The 21,805-nt window shown below is 40.6% G+C and overlaps 1 protein-coding gene across 6 annotated transcripts in view; it reads right to left on the bottom strand.

Annotated features, from left to right (window-relative positions):
- cadm4 (cell adhesion molecule 4) overlaps positions 1-21,805 on the bottom strand; it is a 145,653-nt gene that overhangs the window by 3,861 nt on the left and 119,987 nt on the right. For 4 of the 6 annotated variants that reach the window (XM_020590097.1, XM_020590098.1, XM_020590099.1 and 1 more), the window contains 5 exons: positions 20,043-20,330; positions 17,165-17,326; positions 15,407-15,497; positions 9,813-9,985; positions 3,153-3,266 (listed from right to left, as the gene is read on the bottom strand). In XM_020590097.1, coding sequence (XP_020445753.1) covers positions 3,153-3,266; positions 9,813-9,985; positions 15,407-15,497; positions 17,165-17,326; positions 20,043-20,330 — 828 coding nt within the window. Of the gene's footprint in view, positions 1-1,304; positions 1,823-3,152; positions 3,267-9,812; positions 9,986-15,406; positions 15,498-17,164; positions 17,327-20,042; positions 20,331-21,805 lie in introns of those variants that run through there. The other 2 variants (XM_020590100.1, XM_020590101.1) reach the window with 2 other exon arrangements.

Raw genomic sequence — 21,805 nt, 5'->3', positions numbered from 1 at the left:
GGATGAGAAAAAATATACGATGGGGATATTTATTGACTTAAAAAAAGCATTTGATACAATTAATCATGAACTATTAATGGATAAGTTAGAAAAATATGGGATCAGAGGAATGGTTCTGAAATGGATTAAAAGTTATTTGACACAGAGGTGTCAATTTGTGAAGTTGGGTGAATACCAATCGAGTGAGCTGGATATTGTATGTGGAGTGCCTCAGGGTTCTGTTTTGGTACCTAAATTATTTAGATTATACATTAACGATATATGCAAGGTTTCTGATTTAGTGAAAGTGGTTTTGTTTGCTGATGACACTACCATATGGGCATTGGGTGAAAACCTACAGCTACTCTCTGGACGGGTTTCACAGGAACTTGAGAAGATAAAGAAATGGTGTGATAGTAATATACTATCTCTGAATTTGGATAAAACTAAATTTATGGTATTTGGGATTGATATTGGATTAGCATTTGTTGGATATGTGTAAAATTATGTGTGTTGACATATCAACTGTCTTTACATGCTTAAAAGAATAAATCAAATCAAATCAATCAGAGAAGTCAGTATCTTCCACTCAACTTGCATTATCACCTTTTATCTTTCCCCACCTAACAGAATGCCAGATAGTTAGAATGGGCAAGAAAAAGGTGTGGAAATGGGCAGAGTGACTAAAAAAAAAGAATATGAGTCTCAAAACACCCACTCCAGCCAAGCACCTGTGAAGAGCACAATGCATTTTGAATGAGGGAAACACTGAGTGTGTTTATATCCCAAGTAATGCAGCCCTGGGAAATGAAATCAAACACTTCACCACATGATACAAGTGAAGAAAAAGTATCTACATTCTGTGACATTTTAGTGGTAAGAAATTATTCATGTAAACATCACCTTTAAACAACGTAAGCAGTTGGCAAAGAGGTAGGAGCAGGTTGACGGTCATGCAGCACAGACTTGATCTCATTATGGAAAAATTCTACGTTTACATTCATAAAGACAACTTGTGCAGTTGAGTACACTTCGCTAGCTACAGCCTGCATAAGACCTTACCTTCTACCAACTTTATACAAGTAAAAATAAAAACAAAAACAGAGGAATAGTGAAAGAAACTGCAGGTTAATGTTGAAATGACCAGTTGATTAAGCAGTTACTAAACTGAGAACAATTTTTAAAAAAGCATTAAACGGCAATCACATTTTTAATTATTTATTAATTGTTTGAATCATTTATTAGGCAAAAAGACAAAATGCTCTTTGGTTCCAGCTTCTCAAATATAAGGATTTACAATTTTTTTGTTTTATACCACTTATAATTGATTAATCTGAGTACTGGAACAGGTGGTCAGTCAAAACAACCAAAATGAAGACATCACCTGTGAGTTCTGGTTAACTGCAATGTTCATTTTTCAGTAATTTCAGACATCTTATGGTTTAAGCAATTAATCAGTTAGTCAAAAAGATATAATCAACAGCTTAACTCTTAGTTGCAGCCCTAATACAGATCATATAGCAACACTTAGGACAAAGCTTGTGCTCATTTGAATGTGTGCAAGTGAATGGTTAATATTTCACAAGCGAATACTGGCTGGCAACAATAAAAGCAGCTAATAGTTAGAGTGGCAGGATGTTAAGCAAGACAAAGAAATGGTCGATAATGCACAAATTTGAGCAGCAAAGCCAGCTCTGATTATAGACTTAAATACTGAGACATCGTCTGAGTTGCTGACAGTAACAAAAAGCTTGTTTTTTGATGTGGCTGGGGTGATGAGGTGTAAGAGCATGTAAGGCCAATAGGAGGCAAGGACACAGAGTTACCGATGGAGATCTTGGACCTTGACAGTGAGAAATTAAAACATGAATCATTGATGCAGTACTAACACATGGGGATCAGGAGAGAAAGGGGAGTGATGGAGGCAATGAAGGAACAAAAGAGGAGAAGGGACAGAGAACTGATGAAAAGCTGATGTGTTTTTGTGTATGTATTTCTTGGACAAACATCTTATAGAGCACTGTGAGATCCTATTCCTGCTTACTGGTGTGTGTGCATATGATAAAGTAAGTATGTGTGGAAGTATGATTCGACTATGATAGGATCAAGTGAGAAGCCCAAGCAATATTTCACAGGGGATGAAAAACCATGCACTCAAGTGCTCTCCCTTTACCTCATGCCACCCTGTTATTATCCACAGCAGCCCAGAGCTCCACAGGAAATGACTGACAGTATTAAAAAGTGTGTTGTTTCTCCGAGGAGCCCCACAGATGATACATCAACATTGACTAAACAGCCACCAAAGTGTTCAAGACTGTTTATGACATCTCCACACATGCCCAGCAGGTGAACAACTTCTACCTGCCACAGACAGCAGCAACAGAAGAACAAGAAGGATGCTCCCACTCTCTTTGCCTCATCTCTCCTTTAACGGAACAGAGAAAAGACAGAGAGCAGCTAAAGGTGTGGAAGGAGAGAAGAGATACCAGTGAGCATGTTTTTGTGCGACTATATGTATGAGATAAATAGATTCTCCAGATAAAAAGGAAACACAGAAAAACTAGTGAAAGAGAGTCTGTTGTTTAACAACGCGCACACACACACCCATTCAGGGTAGCAGAGAAGTGCTAAACAGCCTTTCTTTCTCCTGCTGTGTAATACTCATCTGGGAGAAAATGGTTGGACAACCACCTGGATCCCTGATGTCTGTTCCTTTCACTCTCTTTCTGTATATGTTTGTAGAATCTTCTTAGCACTCTAGAGGCTGCGTCAGTCAGCTTCAGACTGGCTGTGTCACCAGTTCCTTAAACTCTTAATGGAGATTCATTAATAATACCCATGAAGTACCAAGAGACCCACCCAGACCACTCACACACATATACACACGTACACAAATGCAGACTGAGCAATGTGCATGGGGAACATCAAACAGCCAGAGATAAGAAAGGGAGAGAGTGTGGGTAGTTATGCACAGTGCATATCTGAGCATCTGCAGGCACCTATGTGTATGTAGATGCAGGACAAAGGAAGGTTGCAGCACAAAAGTGTGTGTGTCGGGGCACCTGAGAGCCATCAAATGAACAGGGGAGCAGAAGATGCCAAAGGAGAGCAGGGAAGGACGAGGAGAGAGATGGAGGGCAGCAGAAGCAAAATAAAAAAGGTGTGGGCATTACCTCTTGGTTCCTGGATGAAGCGGGATGCTAGGAGGGTTGGGGTGGTGGGGTGGGAGGTGACTGTTCGGGTGGTAGTAGGAATGGGAAGGACTGTGGTAGTGACTGACACATTATCTAAAGACACACAGGGAATATGATAGCACAAACGTATTCTATTATCTACAACATGCAGTGACATTTCAACACAGACATTGCAGGGTTTTATAGTAAAGACACTACTGCACATTAAAACCAGACACATGCTTTATGGCAGCTAAATATTAATTGAGTTTCATGGCTGCTCTGCCTCAGCTTCCTGCTCAAGAATCATTGGATGTCTCGCAGACACCTCATTTCTTACAGTGAGTTTAGAGGGTGGAAGCACTGGTGTAAAGCACAAGAAATAGAGGAAAGGCTTATTTCAAACATGCTAATCTGCAATTGAGGCTGATGCCATTTAGGTACCAGAGACAAATGTTACTAATTATTTCCCCAAATTAGCTGTATGTGTAAAATAGAATTGATCTCGACTCCTGACAAGTGATAAGGACACAGACAAATGACGTTCTCTGCTGGACCCTTATACCGGCAGAGGGGGGCTAAAGAAGATGTCTGGAATGGCTTAAAAACATGCTTTTAAGCAGGGAGCCAAGAGAATTTCACCTGGCAGACTGACATTCATCTGTGAGGCAATTGGTATATGTAGGAACACATTTTCTATCACTGACACATTTTCCATGGTGCAATGGCAGGAGAGACAGAGACATTGTCTGTGACAGATGCATTCCCAGCGGAACAGTGCCATGCAAGTACAGTCTCATTCAATACCAAACAATAGCTTGGATCTTGACACATTCTCCAAATCAATGGATGAGACACAATGGTAGGCAGAGAGGTAGAAAGACAAGTTCATATTGTTGTTAAAGACAAAAATAATGGCTGACAAGAACTAAAAGAGAGATGGAGGTGAGGCTGCGGACATGTGTGTCTGTGTGTGTGCATCAGCACTTTCAGAGAGAATAACATGGCACTTCATCAAACAATCTCTACGAAACCACAGTGTGTTAGGTAGTCTATACCTGTTTTGAGATACATGCAAGGTTGTGCACACACACCCACACCACATGTTCATGCATACTTAAGCACAAATACATAATTGCCCACGGACACACATATACAACTCTCACAAAGGCATACAGAAGCATCTACACAGACATACACACTGCCCTTTCTGCTCAAGAGTAATTTATTGGTAGGAATTCCTCTGTCTCTTCTATGCCTTTCTCCCACCGGCCCTAAGATCATCAATCTCTTTTTGCACTCTTCTTATGTCAGCACTATACATTCTCCCTCCAACTTTTTTTTCTTTCTTCAAGCTCAGTCTTGGTTTTCTTCTCTCTGTAAAAAAATGTACATGAGTTTTCTGAGGGTTTTTTGTTAAGAAAAGTGAGGAGGGGAAAAGGTCAATTATACCAGGCAGAGAGAAAGAGGAATGACCCTGCAATTATCTAAGTGTGTGTGTCTGTTGACCCGCTGCTGTAGGTGTGTGCTGCATGTGTGGGGTGGATACATGTAGGTGTGGATGTGGTTGAGCCTAAGGACTGAGCAGTAATGGCTGAGGTTGCTACACTAATTAACCAGATGCTGATTAAATTCTCTTGACTGTTATAAATGACCTAAAAATAAGGTTTTTTTTAACCTCTCCATTGCCTGATTTTCTTACCTTTCTACTTCATCTCCCATGTTGGTTTCCTCTTTCTTCCTTATCCAAACTGTCATCCCTCAATTGCACCCCCTCCCTCTTCACTTTGCATCATTCTGCTGCCTCTCTGGTTTCATTCCTCGATGACTATGTTCCCGCCCTGCCTCTCTTCAACTTAATTAAGGAGAATGCCATACAGCTGTCGTTCCCTTGGCCGATAGCCTCCTTCTTTCTACATCGTATTGTTATTCATTAACACAATATGGCTGCCAATCAGGCACACAGCCCATGATATTTCCAGGGATTGATGCAGTGGCACTCATGATAATCACGTTTCTCTTTGTATCTCATTCTTGAAGAAGTGAGCCTGAGGAGGCTCTGCTGCTATTATGGATGAGCCCTGTTATTCTTTCAAGTTCAGCTTCTGGTTATAAGGGCTTTGCTTCGAGCAGTGGTGGCTCCAGCTGTGAATTCATGCATCGAATTAAGACATTTGGACAGAAAGCCGCTGCTGAGGCCAACACTGATTGGCTGAAGAGTCCTCCACAATTTACTCAGGATACAATAGAGGTGCTTTGTTTTATGGAGGAAATCAGCACTGAAGACAACTGTTTTCAGGTGAAACAAATTCTGTATTATCTCTGTATGGCTTCCTCTGCCCCTAGACCTCAACCTGTTCCCATTTTCATTCTCATTCTATGTTTTTTGAAAGTCGCACTTCATTAAATGGAGTCTGTTTTTCAGTCCAGTTATCCTGACAGCTCATTACAATAGCTGAGAAGACACAGACTAAGCCCTGGTCACCTAGTATCCCACTACAGCATGTGCATGTTCTTTAATATTTCTATCACTCCCGTCTGCTCTCTGTGAAGTTTTCTACAGACTCCTGACCCTCCCCAAAGTGCTCACTTCCTACTCCATTTGCAGATATATGGACTTACAATCAAATACTTGTGCATAAAAGAGTTATACATATGCAAACAGTCAAACAGTAGCAATTCTTATCTGCTCATCACTACCTCTCTCTCTCTGCCTCTCCCACACTCTCTCATGCAATTCAATCGTAATGGGTTTTATTGGCTTGCCGATTCATCTGAGTGTAGCAGCTCAGTTCAATTACATAAGGGAGCCCTCTGGGCTTTCACCAGACAATCAACAAGATTTTCCCCTAGTCACATGCACACGCATTCACGTGCACCTTTGAATATACACACACATAAAAAAAAAATCCAATTTCTCCTTAACAATGGTGGCACAGAGACAAAACAACCAACAGAGGCCACATCCTTTTTGCTTTTTGCAGATACTTGCTGTGTGTGGGTGTAATGTGTATGAATGTGTATGAGTGTGTGTGCTCTGTGATTCATTCAAAACTATTTCTCACATTTATATCATTAGTACCTTTCAGAAAATTGTGGAAAGTAATTTAATTGTATTAACTTGTGTGCATACATGAACACTACTTAGAAAAATCTCTTTCTCTAAATCATAAACACATTAGAACCCATGCATGTACTCACTTGCACACAGAGATAACAGTCAAATGAAGCTCAGCTTCCATGCATCACGTCTTTGCCAGAGTGTGGGCTCCCTGGAGAGTTTCCCACCTCTTGCTCACTGTTCTTCCTCCTTCACCCACATTAAGCCCATCTCCCTTCATAAAGTGACACAGCCTGAAGCACCTGAGACAAATTGGAAGCAACTTTTGCCTGAGTTTGTGCTCAGTGTACAGACCCCGATAGCAGATAACTCTCACAGTGGGAAGCTAGACATGAAATGAGAGGAAGAGAGAGCACTGGTAGTTTAGTTACAACTGTAATTCTTTTCCGCTGACTCATCCTTTGCAATACATATCCTCCAGTGCTCCCTCCTTGCCCCTGCTTCCTCCGCCAGTGGACTGTGGGATTCCCTCAGGGCAGGCTAGCAGCCGACTAAACTGACATTTCATTTATTTGACAGACTGTGATACTGACAGTTAACCTGTATTTGACCTCCTCTGTCCTTCTTCTCCACTGTTTCATCTCACCATCACTTGCCTCCATATATCCATCTCTCACCAACTCCTCACTCTGACGTCTCTGTTCCTTTTTCCATAAAGCTATAGGCCCTCTTTGAGTAAGGAGACTGAAGTGTACTTGAACTGCAAATACAGGGCAAAGTGGTGGCAAGGTGAGAAAAGGTTGAAAGGTATGGGAGGAGTGGGTGAGGAGGGAGGAAGTTTGCAGGAGGTATAAAAGAGGTGAGAACAGTGAGGAGAGTAAAAGAAAAAAAGGATGTTGAGGAAAGGTATGGGAAAAGAGGCAACAGAGGACAGAGAGTAACTGAAAAGATGGAAGAGAGGTTGTAAGAAAAAGAGAGATAGAGAGGTTGGAATAACTGAGTGAAAACAAAAATAGCTCCAGGAGAATGATACAGTAAGGCACAAGAAGAGGAGCGAGAGTGGAATTAGAGTGTACCTTTCTCTATTACTAAAGTCTTATAGGAATAAGTGAAAAGTGGTACAAAATGAGGTAATCACTATTTGAAAAAAGAAAAGAATAAGACACCTACTAAAACAATGTGGATGCTGTAATGAAAATAAAGCACAATGTGTGTAATTGTTAGAGTTATCAGTCATCTAAACATATCATTCTACATTTACATTGTAGAATCGTTTTTATATTCAACACTGACTGATGAACTTCATATTTAATCATCAGAAGGTAGCACTTCACTTACACTACATTAAGTCATCCATAGTGGTTAATTTGCATCAGCAGTGATGAACAGCAAACAGGCTGTTTGGTAGTTATTTTACATTTACAAAGACACACATATCAATGAAACGATTAGAGCCTGAATGCAAAGTGTTAACTTGATATTTATCAAGAAATTAACTCCAAGTTAACCAGATTATTAGTGACTTACAGGAAAATCAAGAGTGACTTCCTGTCATCTACAGATTAATATGATGGCTGAATAAGCAACTCTGAGCTCTTTGAGATAAGGTTTGAAACAATCTGCCCAATGGGCGAGCACATATTTTTTTGAAGTACAGCAAACCATCACTGATACGAGACTAGAGCAGGAGGATTTAAGAAGCTGATTGCTGGAAATCTGTGGTGCAGTGGAGAGAAGCTGAAGCTTGGCTTATGCTGATTATGTGGATTTCTGGCCTTTTATGGTTTTCTGTCAAGGCAAGATTCTTTATTTTAAATGTACCACTTTTGGTGCAAAAAGTAAAATAAATCCAATGAATGACCAGAGCAGAGCAGTCTCATGAAATAAAGAAAACATGATGACATGTAAGAAAGAAGAAATGGCACAGCTAAAAAATGAATGTGACAGCTAGAATGGTGAGGGAAGAGGCTGAGGAGGACAGAACAAGATATAACATTTTTCTAGAGGTGGCAACGCACATCAAAGCTCGACATGTCTAACCTTCTAGGATAGAAGGAGATAGAGTGGGATAGAGAAAGGGGAAAGTGGGTGGGGATGCCACCTTTCATCTTGCCACTGTTGCCACCCTTGATGCCTGTGGAAAGCTGCCATTATGTGTGCCGTTTGATGCTAGACGTGCTTGTACAAGAGTGTGCAATTGTTAGTTGTGTGTGTGCGAGAGCGAAAGTGAGCTTTGGTGTGATGGATGAGGGGGTGTTAACCAAAAACAACCTAAAAATGTTACATAAGATATCATGTCTCTATTTGCTCCATCCTTCCCTCTGCTTCTAATCTCCAAATCATGTGGTGGGGAGCGATGACAGGAAATGCCAGAAGGGGGTTGTATATCAAAAGGCCAAACATGCTGAGTGACAGTAGTGTGCATGCAATTACACCAAATCACAAATGTACTGAAGGTGAAAATAACAGCCTCTAATGATGTTCTAGTTTTGCAATTTAGTTTTGCTGCTGTCCCTTAAAAAAAACCTCACTCTTCCTATTTTTTCCTTAATTGACTGCAAGTGTACTCAACTGCTAAATGTGTGGATTACATAGTACTACAAACATGAAAACCTTGTTTTCAAATGTGCCTCAAACTCAAAGGGAAAGTTGCCAATTTGTCACATTTCCTGAAAAATATGGTGATACAAGATTTTCATGCGATGTTGTAAGCTCCACCATCATCACCGTCTTTGAGCAGGGGTGCAGTCTATCTGGGTCAGCGTTCATGAAGAATTTAGCCACACCAGTGAATCTAGATGCAGATGAAGCTGAAAAACTTGTAAAACCTAACAACAAAAGCCCCTAATCCACAATTTCCTTCTGATCTGATATTTCTACTTCATCAACAAGCAAAGTCGAGTTGCCTGAATTTTGAAATCCCTAAATGTTCTCATGTAATTTTTTGCCAATGTAAAATTCAGAGTTCCAGCAGATTCAGCATTGCATCAATACTTTGTACTCTGTTACCTTTTGTTGTCTGTCTCCTATGTGCCATCTTGTACTGTGAAATTCATTTAGTTGTCAAAACATCTTTAATGGACTTATATAAGTTATTCTGAATTTCTTGTTTAGAGGAGTGAGTCACAAGAGACCAGATAAATTGGTTCTTTACAAGAGAAAGCCTGAGGAATGATGTCGGTGACTACTATCTCAACACAGTAGCCACTGTCTTCTTGCAGGATCAATATCTCTGTTGAATCAATTACACAGGAGGTTTAGCAGAGGTTTCCTGCTGTGTACAGAATCAGGAAAACAAATCAAGCTGAAAGACAGATGAGACAACCATCAGGATTTAATGGATCTCTTGCACAGTGCCAGAGCAGTCAGACTCTAAAGACACTGGGAAGATAAAAAGGATCAATAAAAGTTAAGGGATTATCAAAACACAAGAACAAGAAATTTAACAAACTAAGGATCCTTTGAACAAAAAATGATTCTGAACAGTTAACAATTGCCCAAGATTGGAAATAAAGACAACGGAGAAAAAGAATCACTGGAGCAAACTTTAAAAAGTACTTGTAGAAATTCTAAGAAAACTTTTAGCTGTGATTACTCACCATACACTAATAGGGTGTAATGATCGGCAGCGCGTCCATAGTTGTTCTGGGCCTGGCACAGGTATGTCCCGTTGTGTGACTGGCTGAGACGGGAAATCTGGAGGGTTGGGCCAGAAATCTCTGCCCTCTCAGGTAAGCTGTCATTAATCTTAGACCACTGAATGTTCCTGGGCCTAGTGGAAGGAGAGTGAGAGGGTTCAGTGTTTGATGCTGAAATGATATGCTGTTTGATTGACTGGTCAGTTGGCACAAACAGAACTGTTTTTTGATAATCAATTAATTGGTTAAGTCAGTTATCAAAGAAAAGGGCCAAACACTCGCTTATTCGACTATCTTTAATGTGAGGATGTACTGTTTTTTCTCCATTTTATATCTCAGTTAATAGAGTAATTTTTGGGTTTTGGGCTGTTCAAGCGAAACGAGTAATGTGCTGACATCACCTTGGGCTCTGAGAGACAGTGAATGACCTTTTTGGTTATTTATAGCAACTTCAAATAAGCAAAAATAAAAAAAAAGGTCAGTAAATTACTTGTACTTTGTCCTATTCTTCCTGTAAACAAGTTTTAAGGGGCACAACAGTTCTGGGTCTTCATTGATGCAAATTGCATTTCAAAATGCACCACACATTCTCTACTGGGGACAGGCTGGGACTGTAGGTGGGCCAGTCCAGCCCCCACACCCTTTTCCTCTGCAGCCATGCCTTGGTAATGTGCACAGTATGAAGTTTTGCATTGTCTTGTTGAAATATTGACAAGTGAGGACCATGTTTGCTTGGCACAGGGGGCATTGCCTCTACTATAAGTGGAGAATTCCTGATAATGCCAAAGTTTCAAATGTAAAAAATTGACATGGTGTGTCTTTAAATATACATTTTTCACGTAGCTTCCTTGCTGATGTCAGCTGCACTTAAGCACAGGAATTGTTTCGAGTGTGTGAACCTGCAGCCCTACCACACAAGCACGATCTGTTCAGCTGTTGGTGGTCTGTGGATATCTTGTTAATGCATAGACTTGTTTTCAGTTTCGACACCTGTTAGATGACGGAATATGTAGATGCACAGGATTTGAAGTCGTTAAAAGTCACCTTTGACTGAGCTGGACCGAGTATTGATAACAAAGCAAAGAGTAATGTAACTTATTACTTTTGTTGTTATTGAGTAACTAACAAAGTAATGATTACATTTTTCAAGTAACTTGCCCAACACCAACAACCACACAACAACTACCTCTCTACAACTGCTAATACTTGTATTCTTAAACACATTTTGTAAAATGTGAAACAAGTTTTAAAAATGAAAAAGAGGATCGAAGCACAGACACTTGGGGAAGCTGTAAAAAAAGAGGCAAAAAAGAGGGCAAAGAAACCCACAAAGAAGAAAATATAAAAGGAGCTTAGAGATGGAGCCAATTGCAAAAAAGCGCTGCATCTTGACAAATAATGAGATGGATGGTCAGAGGGTAGTGATGGTATAAAAGGCCTGGCAGGAGGGAGAGGTGGACAGATGAGAGAGAAATAGGGTGTCAGATGTGTAAAGTAGAAAAGAAGAAGGAAAGACAGGTCAAAAGTGTGGTTGAAGAAAGAGTTAGTACAGGCAGAGGAAGGACAGAGAAGAAGGAATAGTGTGAGGGGAAATGAGGATATGGATTGGGTAGATGAAATAAATTGGTCATGAAAGACAGGCGGGCAGAGCAGGCAGGAGGTGCAAGGTTTACAGAGACACCCCGGTGAACAAGGCTGGTTGTATATGTGTGTGAGTGTCATGGCTCATGCCACCCTGGCCAGATTACAATCCTGACTCATCTGGGTTCTAATCCCCCAGGAAGTCTAATTAAACCTCTTTCTTGATTAGTCACACACGCATGCACACATACACACACAAACTCATTTCTGCACAATCAAAATCCCTCTCTGTTCCTCTCCCTCTAACACAAACACATACACAGTAATTCTTTCAAATGCTAACATGCAAATAAGTAGGCAATCAAGCGAAATGACAAGACATCGTCTCCATCTCTCCTCCAGGCAATGAGTGTACCCCTCCGCCAAAAGGAAGCGGCACATAATTGGTCATTAACGCTTAACAGGCAGTTAACATGGTCATGGAGCAGGCAAGAGGGTGACAAGGGGACTGCAGTATTTGACTGTGTGCGCGTGTGCAGTCCAGCGTGAGATGAGGGTCAGAGTCCAGAATTACATGCTGTCCTATCCCTCACTGTCGAATACGTGTGCACGCATAGCACACAAATGCACACCGGGTCCCCACCCAGCCATTACAAAGCTTTAGTGGGGCTGTAGCCAATACACTTCTCAGCTAGTACTCACTGTAGGATTTCTCTAAAGTCATTACACACATGTGCACACAAACACACACAAGACAAACATGCATGCACACAATTTGGCTGCGTGAAACTTTGCTTGGGAGCTTTAACAATCCTGATGCCCCGAGACAGACGGACTAGCTAGGGGAGGTTTTAAGAGCTTTGGACCCAATACTCTTCTGGAAAGTTCACAAAGGGCTGTGAACACACCAGGAAAAGGTTTTGTTTCAAAGCTGGCTCTAAAAAGTGTTGATGGCTGATTGAGTTTAGAAGCTCTGTCCTCACACAAGCCACATACAACTTTATATTTCTACATTTACACTGAATCTGTGGTATCCTTTTACACCCTTTTAATAATCTTTCCAACTCAAGTCTTAAGCTGTTTCTTATTAGCCTTCAATAAAATAAAATATGGTGGTTTTTATCCATCCTTCAAATATTAAATGGTTTTGATCAAGCACAGAACTTCATTGGCACAGTGTATATACCCTGACTGGTTTGAAGACATTTGTAATATTGTAAATTTATGTCATAAATTAGACACATCTGGTTTAACCTCAATTATAGTTAATGGGATGATGTATTTGCAGTTGATTGGCCCAAAGAGGATCTGCATCATTTGTCGAGGACATGTGGTCTTAATCACTAATCCTACCAACTTAATGATAGTCTATTTCAAAACAATTTTCTAGAAAGGAGTTGATACAAAAGTGACTTTCATTTGTAATAAGTGTTGGAGGAAATATACTGAAGTTGGTGGAGATTAGAAGTACTTTGTAATTATTTGAAGATTTCAATGAAGAACACTGGAATTATGTGGGATAGTAATTATATAGCAAGCATGAACCTTAATGTTTATTCAAAAACACATAATAAAGAGAAAATTATGTGTGTTAGACAAACATAAGGGTGAAGCTCCTGTTTATCTATGCATCTATTTTAAGCCACTTGGGGATTTCAGCCATTTTCTTTTTCTGGAAACTGTACTGGGGCAGATAAAACACATAGAGATAGCTGACAAATAAATGTGTCTCTTCCATGGTGACAGTGCCCCCATCCACAGGGCATGAGGAGTCACTGAATGATCTAATGAGTAAGAAAATTATGTGTGTCATATGCTATGACCTTCACTGTCACCAGGTCTCAACCCAGTTGAACACCTATGGGAGATTCTGGACCAACAGGTTGGACAGTGTCTCCACCACAATCATCAAAACATCAAATGAGGGAATATCTTTTAGAAGAATGGTGTTCATCCCCCCAGGAGAGTTCAGAGACTTGTCAAATCCATGCCAAGGTGCACTGAAGCTGTTCTGGTGGCACATGGTGGTACAACATCTTATGTCGGTTTTTCCTTTAATTTGTCACCTGTCTGTGTGTTCTCCTTTCAGTTACAATGCACTTTACTCTCATGCATTCGGTAACAACCAAGTATAACCACTGTTTTCTACTAAGGCCAGTGGAGCAGGCAGAGGTTACTCAGGGCCATTTACACAATAGCTAATATGAATGAGAAGAATATATTTCAGGAAAGCAATCTCTGTAAAATCATCACCTGTTTGATTCATGTATCAGACATCAGGCAAACAATCTTTTAGTAGCACAACTAACCAACTGGTTACTGATTCTGTTCATTTGTGTATTGAGACTCATGTAAAAAATAAAAACTGTATAAACTCTTTCAAACTTACATTGTTATTATCAAACATTTTCATGGTCCTGAGCAAGACTAAAGAGATGGTGATTGATCCCCGGCGGAAATCACCAGCACTCACTCCGGTGAGCTTTCAGGGCTCAGTCATTGAGATTGTGGACACCTTTAAATACTTGGGGGTCCACCTCAACAACAAAATGGATTGGACTGAAAACACTGATGCCCTGTACAAGAAGGGCCAGAGCCGCCTCCACTTGTTGAGGAGACTGAGGTCCTTTGGTGTGCGGGGCGCACTCCTTCAGACTTTTTATGATTCTGTGGTTGCATCTGCTGTTTTTTACGCTGTTGTGGGCTGGGCGGGAGGTAGCACGGACAGGGACAGAAAGAGACTCAACAAGCTGGTCAAGATAGCTGGGTCTGTCCTGGGCTGCCTAGACTCCATCGAGGAGGTGGTGGACAGAAGGATTCTGGTAAAACTAACATCCATCATGCACGACCCCTCCCATCCCCTGCACCACACAGGGGTGGCTCTGAACAGTTCCTTTAGCGCAAGACTGTTACATCCCCAGTGTAAGAAGGAGCGTTACCGCAGGTCGTTCCTCCCCACAGCTATCAGACTGTACAATACATCACTGCAGGGATAAGCTAGGTGAAAGTATGAGGGACTATGTAATAGTCAACTGAGGTGCAATACTCAAATCCTGAGGTAAAATGCATGGTTAATATGGACATATGTAAATTCTGTTCTTGATTATTCAAATACTTGATTCTGTCTATTTTTGAGTACTTGGAATTTATTTATCAGGATGTGTGTGTGGTGTTTGTTTCTCATGGTGTTATGTTGTTTGTTCTCTATTGCTGCTGAAACACTGAAATTTCCCCATTGAGGGATCAATAAAGTAGATACCTACCCACCTACCTACCTACCTTTAAGAAAATCAAAAGAGGCTTGACCAGTCATTTACCAACCTCATTTGTTCAATTGCTAAACTACTTGCTCCATTCTTCAGTCACAGTGATGGAGACCTTTGGCTGTGACTAATACAATCATTCCAGGTTGCTGAATTCAAGCTTATTCTACACTTAGACTGAGAAAATACACTCTGGGTAAATGTGTTAACTAAAGACTGCCAGACTGAAAGTAAAGCCCTTTAGGCTTGTAGCAACACACTGTTTGGTGATGTTAGAACAAAAATTTCATTTTCATAGCAGCCCAAAGCAATTTGCCAAAACTGACTTATTTGTTCTTCCATAATATCGATTTGTGCAAATCTGGTGCCAGCTGGTACACCTGCCAGTTTCATATCTTGTGGAATGTGAAGCCGAATGATTCAACTACTTATTTAAATGTGCTATGTTGACTACGAAAGAATCTTTCTTTCAAATATTCAAATCAAATACTCAAATATTACTTATATTAGCAAAACAGTGTCCATTCACATATTAAAGGACAACAAAGGTCAGTGACATAGTGAACTTGATATGTTGATATGTGACAAAGCATATTATCAGATTCTACAGCAACAGGGTTTATTTATAGTGTTTGTTATGTGCATAAGTAGACTGCATTTACTAAAGACAGCTGAGACCAACACTAAACTATTTAGCAGACAGAGACTCACAGAGGGTTCCCAGTGATGGAGCAGGTGAGGCTGAGTGAATCACCCTCTCGCAAAATGCCAGGAGGAGGAACAATTCTCACTGTAGGTGCGACTGTAAAAAAAGAAAAAAAAAAGGATGGGGTTTGATACATGAGTATGTATGAGTGAGACAGAAAACAAGCAAAGCACAGCACAAAACAAACAGGATCAAAATGGAACTGCAGTCATAGACAGACAAGAAGAGGGGGAACAAAAATGAGGAACAAGGGAAATGTGGCACGAAGAAGGGTCTTTAACATCTGTTGCCAAGGTAACCAGCAGACAATCCTACGATTGAGACACCTGTTATTATAAGCAGCCCACCGCTCCAGCAGCTGCTGTACTGCACTTACTTCAGCAACAGAGCGATGGGTAGCCAAATCCACACTGACAGTTGGTCATTATTGCCTGTTCTCTGGCTGGAGAAACCACCAGGTGTGTCCTGGTTAACAAAACTGTTTAATATTAATCATGCATATCCTCAGCAAACATTAATATACTGTATATGTGGCAAATGAACTGGACCCAAAGACTGATGCTGTAGTACTTGCTGATTATGAATCATATCACCAACTGTAAATATTTATATATACCTGCTGAATGTTTGACTATCCAAAATGATTCATATATTGTGAGATAAGAGTCCTACTGAACTGTCAGTAATGCTGACATGAGGAGAGAACAAATGGAGTAATTGAATATTGGTTGACTTGTTGAATAACATCATAGTAACACTGGAGGAGCAAATTAAGTATGTAGTATGTACTTGTAGCATCTACTGGCAGGGAATATAATTTGTTTGTATGTATCAACAAAACACTGAAAATCCCATGCCTCAGTTGATGTGTTTCTGATATTATTTTGTTTTTCTGAACTAACTATTTGCCAAATAGAATCAAAATAATAATCCCACTGAACTGTAAGAAATTGAGAGTTTAATTCATCCTCATTAAAAGTCACAACTGCAGTTTAATATCAGTAAGCAAAATGTATTTACATTTTACAAAGTGTAAATTATAAATTTTAGACTTAGCTGTCTGGCAGTCACAACATTACCATCTGTGAAAAATATTGAGAATTCATCTTGAAATAAAAATATAGTTCTACAGTATCTGAAGTTATTGCCTGGAGTGAATATTAAGATTAAGCCTTTTAGAAATTTAAATTTCATTTATTAATTGAACTCTTTGCCTCCTTTGAACAGATATGTGCTGAAATTTCAGTGTAACTTGTACAAATAAGATATCAAAGATCAATTAATGCTAAAACTAATGGAATCACTGCACATATTAATGTACTCAGGTATTTTCAGATGATGACGGTTAGTTCCTTAAACCACAGGCCAGGACCCAAACCTGGCTGCATTTCATTTTCTGGCAGTTCTCTGCATGATAAGATCTCTATGTATTAGGCTTTAATGAGAGCAGGTCTCATGCAGGGCTGCTCACTCACTTAAAATTCTGGACTTTGTATAAATGAGCTTCATTCTAAAATGAGATATCCACCATTTGAAAAATGAGGCTGCTACCCTGACAACATTCCTACTGGGATTAAGGTAAAACATAATGATGAACAGTACTGAAGAAGCAACTTAAGTGACAGCAATACCAATGAAATCATCTGTTTTGAATTATTCGGCAATCAACATAATGCTGCTTAATTTGTTTGCAAGATGGATAGAAAGCACTTTGATAGAAAGTAAACACACACACACACATTTGGCTCGGAGGAGAAGCTTACAATTCACATCCAGGCGGTAGTGTCGAACCCTCTTCTGCCCACCCAGTGATGGGTGGGATGCTTCACAGCTCAACGCTGCCCCGTTGTCTTTCCTTTCTACCGGGATCCGGATGGTTCTGGATACGCTGAATGTCTTCCCGTTGTCCTCCTGGGATACCTCACCTGGAGATCAGCGGAGGAAACAGAGAGGTTGAGATGATGAAAGGAAAGAAGACAGCTGTGATACCTGAAACAAGTTAGCAGCCAAAACACGCTTGCTCTTCCCTTCTCCATGCTGAGCCATCACACCTAAGGTGGGCAACTTTTAGAGGAGAACATAGAGGAGGACAGAAGAAGTGAGCAGACTGAAAGGAAGAAGAAGTTAGTGACTGATGAATGAGTTTTTTAGAGCAGCAGCAGGTACCTGTAGAGGGGACAGTACGTGACTGGAAGACAAAATAAGAGAAAGAGAGTGAAAGTAATTTGCATCTATATTTCATGGCAATTATGAGCAGAAAAAACTGTTTGTATGCAGATGGTAAATCAGCTGTGTGCTTTGTGTGAGCACAAGAGAGGAAGGGATAAAAAAGAGAATATGAATAACCAAACTGATATTTTAACTTAGCCAGGGACAGTGTGTGGTGTGTGTGTGTGTGTGTGTGTGTGTGTGTGTGTGTGTGTTGGGGGTATCAAAAGAACAGGGTGACAAAAAAGAAAAAGCAAAGGAGAGAGGTACTCACAGACCGAAAGAGAGGACAGCAAAACGGGCATCATGGCAAGACGAGCCCAGACATGAAAGAGGATGATAAGAGTGTCAAGTCAGATGCAGAGTAGAAGAAAGATGTGAGCGGAGAGGAGGAGGAATGACAGAAGAGGGAGAGTCAAACTAATGGATCTTGACATGGTTACATATTAGGAGTTTGCGCTTGTTGAGGCAGAATACAACAGTATTACTTATATCGTGCTGAGTTTTCCTTTATTACTGGTGAGCAAATAAAAGCAGGTCCGATCGAAGCAGGAGAAAGGATGATGGTGGGTGCAGATGAGCAGGAATTAAGGAATGGTATAAGAAGATAGTGTTTTAATTAAAGAGTGCTTCTCGATATCTATTGGGATCTGCCTCTAACCTTTAGTGCCACAGTTCATTTAACTCAGGGCCAAAAGACAGAGGAAGAGAGGAAAGGAGAAAAAACAGAAGGAAAAGCTAGAAAAAGAGGAGATAAGGGGAGAGGAGAGAAGAGGAAACAGCAGGAAAGGGTTGGAAAAAAGTGGAGATAACAGGAGAGTAGACGAAACAAGAGAAGAGGGGGTGGAAAAGGAGGGGAAGAGGAAATGAGAAGAAAGAAAAGGAGAGGTGAGTAGAGAATATGGGGAGGCTGGAGGAAAACTGAGGTGGGGCTGGACAACAGAAGGGAAGAGAAGATAAGAGGAAACAACATGAGATGAGAGACAAAAGTGTGGTGCTTTGAAACCAGTAACGAAGCGGAGAAGCATCATCTTTGTCAGCAGTGAAATGTAAAGAAAAAGGAAAGGGAACACAGATGAAAAGAAAGGGAAGGAGTAGAAGGGAAGGACAGAGAGAGGAGAGACAGAATGAAAGTGACAGGCACGTTCAAGGGAAGACACTGGATGAAAGAGACGCTAGAGTGTCAGACAGAAATAGAAAGTGAATGAGCTGATGGCTGACATGAAGTTTGAAAGGGCAAAACATTACTTGATACATGTACCGAAAACTACTGACATCAGATTATCTTACATTATTTCTCTGGCCTGTGTGAATCATTTGAAGGCACCAAAATGTTGTCTGTAAGGAATAGTAAAAAAAACAACAACTAACCCATAATCCTCAGTGACAGATGTTTAGCACAGCTAAGTCTCCATGTTTGGTTCTTCTTTCTCTTGTACATAGTCAACTGAACAAGGTTTTGGAGGAAATCAAACTACAATATAACATTATACACAACAGTGCAAAAAGAAGGATTTCTTACAGGTTAAATAGACTGAAGGCAATGGAAAGACAGGTCTCAGATGTATTATTGAGTGAAGTGCCCCTTTAACTGAAAGCTGATGAGGGAGACAGTGAGTTATAAAGAAAAAGAGATCAAGGAAACTGATAGATAGTTCATAGATTTATCAGAAGCAAGGACGTAGATTGGAGAGTTTAGGGGATGGGAAATTAAAATGTGTGTGAAAGAGAGGTCAAGGGGGAAACACGGAAAGTCTGGAGCACATGTAGCATCTATGCTTTCATGTAATGCTGTAGTTGTCCGAGTACGTACAAATCAGGCTTATCGGAATTAAACATTTTCAAGACAGAGCATAAGGAAAGAGATACACAGAGAGGAGGAGAAGTGTCTCCATGTTGATAGCAAAAGCTTTGACTAATGGGTGCACTGGAAAGAAAAAAGCACTGAAATCATTCTAATACTTGCTTCTAATGTCCGTCTTCTCAACACATATATCAACACACACAGATATACACTTGACAAATGAATTCCTCACAGGAATGGTAAAGGAAAAATGTATTACTCTTCAAGAAGTGTGTTTGAGCATTTGAAACTAGATTGTTGGCTATTAATATTTCAAAGAACAGCTGAACAAAATGAATGAAACAGGAGAAGAGGGGAGAGTTCTGGAGCCCTCTAGCCAAAACCTTCATTCTCTCCACTTATTTATCCAACCATCCATCTTTACCTGTTCCCATTAACTGATATCCGCTATTCCCTTTGTCACTCTATCATACACTCGTTCATTTATCCTCATTTTATTCAGCACTTAGTATGGTATATTATCCTCCCATTCCATTCCCCTTGCCCTATATTTCCTCATCATTTTCCCCACTGAATCTTGATAGTGGCCTAACCATCCATCAGTCAAACTGTCAGCCATTTCCTGGTACCTTGTATCTCCCGGCCATTACGGAACCAGCGCAGGGTGGCAGCCGGTTTGCTACGTGCTGACACACAGGTAAGCTCCACTTCACCGCCCTCCACGGCGTCCTGTTTCACTTCCACCATGGGCGTTTCGGGGAGCACCACAACAGAGAGTGTTGCCACCTGGTGGTGCGTGGCATCCGTGTAGAGCTGGCAGAAGTAGCCACCCTCATCCGACACGCTGACATTGGTCAACGTGATGCGCACAAGCCGTGGCGTGAAGAGCACCATCTGGAAACGGTCATCTTTCAGGGCTGGAGGTGGGAGAAGATAATGGAAAGAGCGGAAGTGGAAAGGAGACGGGGTTTGGGTTGTTTTGGAGGCGGTGCAGAGAGAAGGTAAAGGGAGAGAAGGTGGGAGGTAGGTGACAGTGGCAAGAACAAATAAGGCGAGGGTGAGTTCATCACTCATGGGCAAAACAAAACAAAACAATCTCTCTGTAATGTATTCATGTAAAAAATAAAGCAACAACAATAACAAAAAACCTCTTACCCTCGGTCAATGTAATTGATTTATTTCTTCAGATGCTTCAGAGACAGACACAAAGCATTAAGAACTGATTTGTCGTGGTGTTTTGGTTACTTGATGTGCACCAGACCCCCCCCACCTATTAGAGCTTAGACTGCCACAATGAGTGTCATATTTTATAGAACCTGTTATAACACATTAGCAGCCTTTTACTTTATTGTGAATTTGTTTTTGAGATGAGAAGCAGCTCAGGGAGGCGGTTTGTGCCTTACTCACAAACTCCCTCATTTAGCAAGATGTCAGTTCTCTTCAAGGGGACAATATTAACTCCACACTATAGTTCACTGACTTCATTATTTGGTTTTTGGTATCTGAAATCATGTTAGTTATTTCTGAAGGACTTGATATTCACAGGCACAGTTAGTCCTGCTGGTGTCATTGGAAAACAGCACTAGTCGCAGATCGGTTCATTTTTACCGAGCTACAGTCACTAACACCTTACTTGGTTCTTTTCCAACCAGACCAACAGTTGTCAGTTAGCATTAAACCTGTATTTGAATTGCAGAGAAAATCTTCCACTGGAACCAGGATAGTGCAAACCTGCACTACCTAAAGAAAGGAAAGTAACAGCAAGGCAAGAAAGTGGCAGATGCTACAATTGCTTCCACTTTGATTGCTGATAACGCTGCAGGTTAAACTACAGGTCCAGAGTTGCAAATTTAAAAGTGTTTTGGCTGTGGCTCAACAGTTCATTGACATTGGTCAGAGATGGTTGAAGGTTCATTGCATGATAATAATAATAAATGTCTAGAATATCATACATTTTTCTATGTACATTTTTGAAAATACAGCACAGTGTATTTTCCTTTTTGCAGGCAGTAATTGATAAGTACCACAAATGTCATGAGACAAGAAAGGGCTGCTTTAATTAAGTGGCACGGCATACTTAACTTTGGAATAAGTTATTTCATAGCCTCAAGATAGTTTGCTCTGACTTAGCAAATAGTGAATCCTATCTCCATCAGTCTAGTACGAAAGTAACGTTTTCATCGCCTTCTAATTTGTGATGTCAGACAGATCTGCAGAGGAATCACTGCAAAACACGGGATAAATAATGGCTGTGACAGCACCCCAGACAATTTTCCGCTTTAGAATTGATAGTGCTGCTAAATCTAAGGCTTGGTTTGATATAAAAAGTTCAGAGAGAGTTTCAAAACTTTTGTCTCAATGGAGCAGCTCCAGCTTGTACAGTGATACAACA

The sequence above is a fragment of the Monopterus albus genome, unplaced genomic scaffold, assembly GCF_001952655.1.
Source record: "Monopterus albus unplaced genomic scaffold, M_albus_1.0 scaffold11.1, whole genome shotgun sequence".
In the NCBI taxonomy this organism is placed as follows: Eukaryota; Metazoa; Chordata; class Actinopteri; order Synbranchiformes; family Synbranchidae; genus Monopterus; species Monopterus albus.
This window is presented reverse-complemented; position numbering and strand designations above follow the sequence as displayed.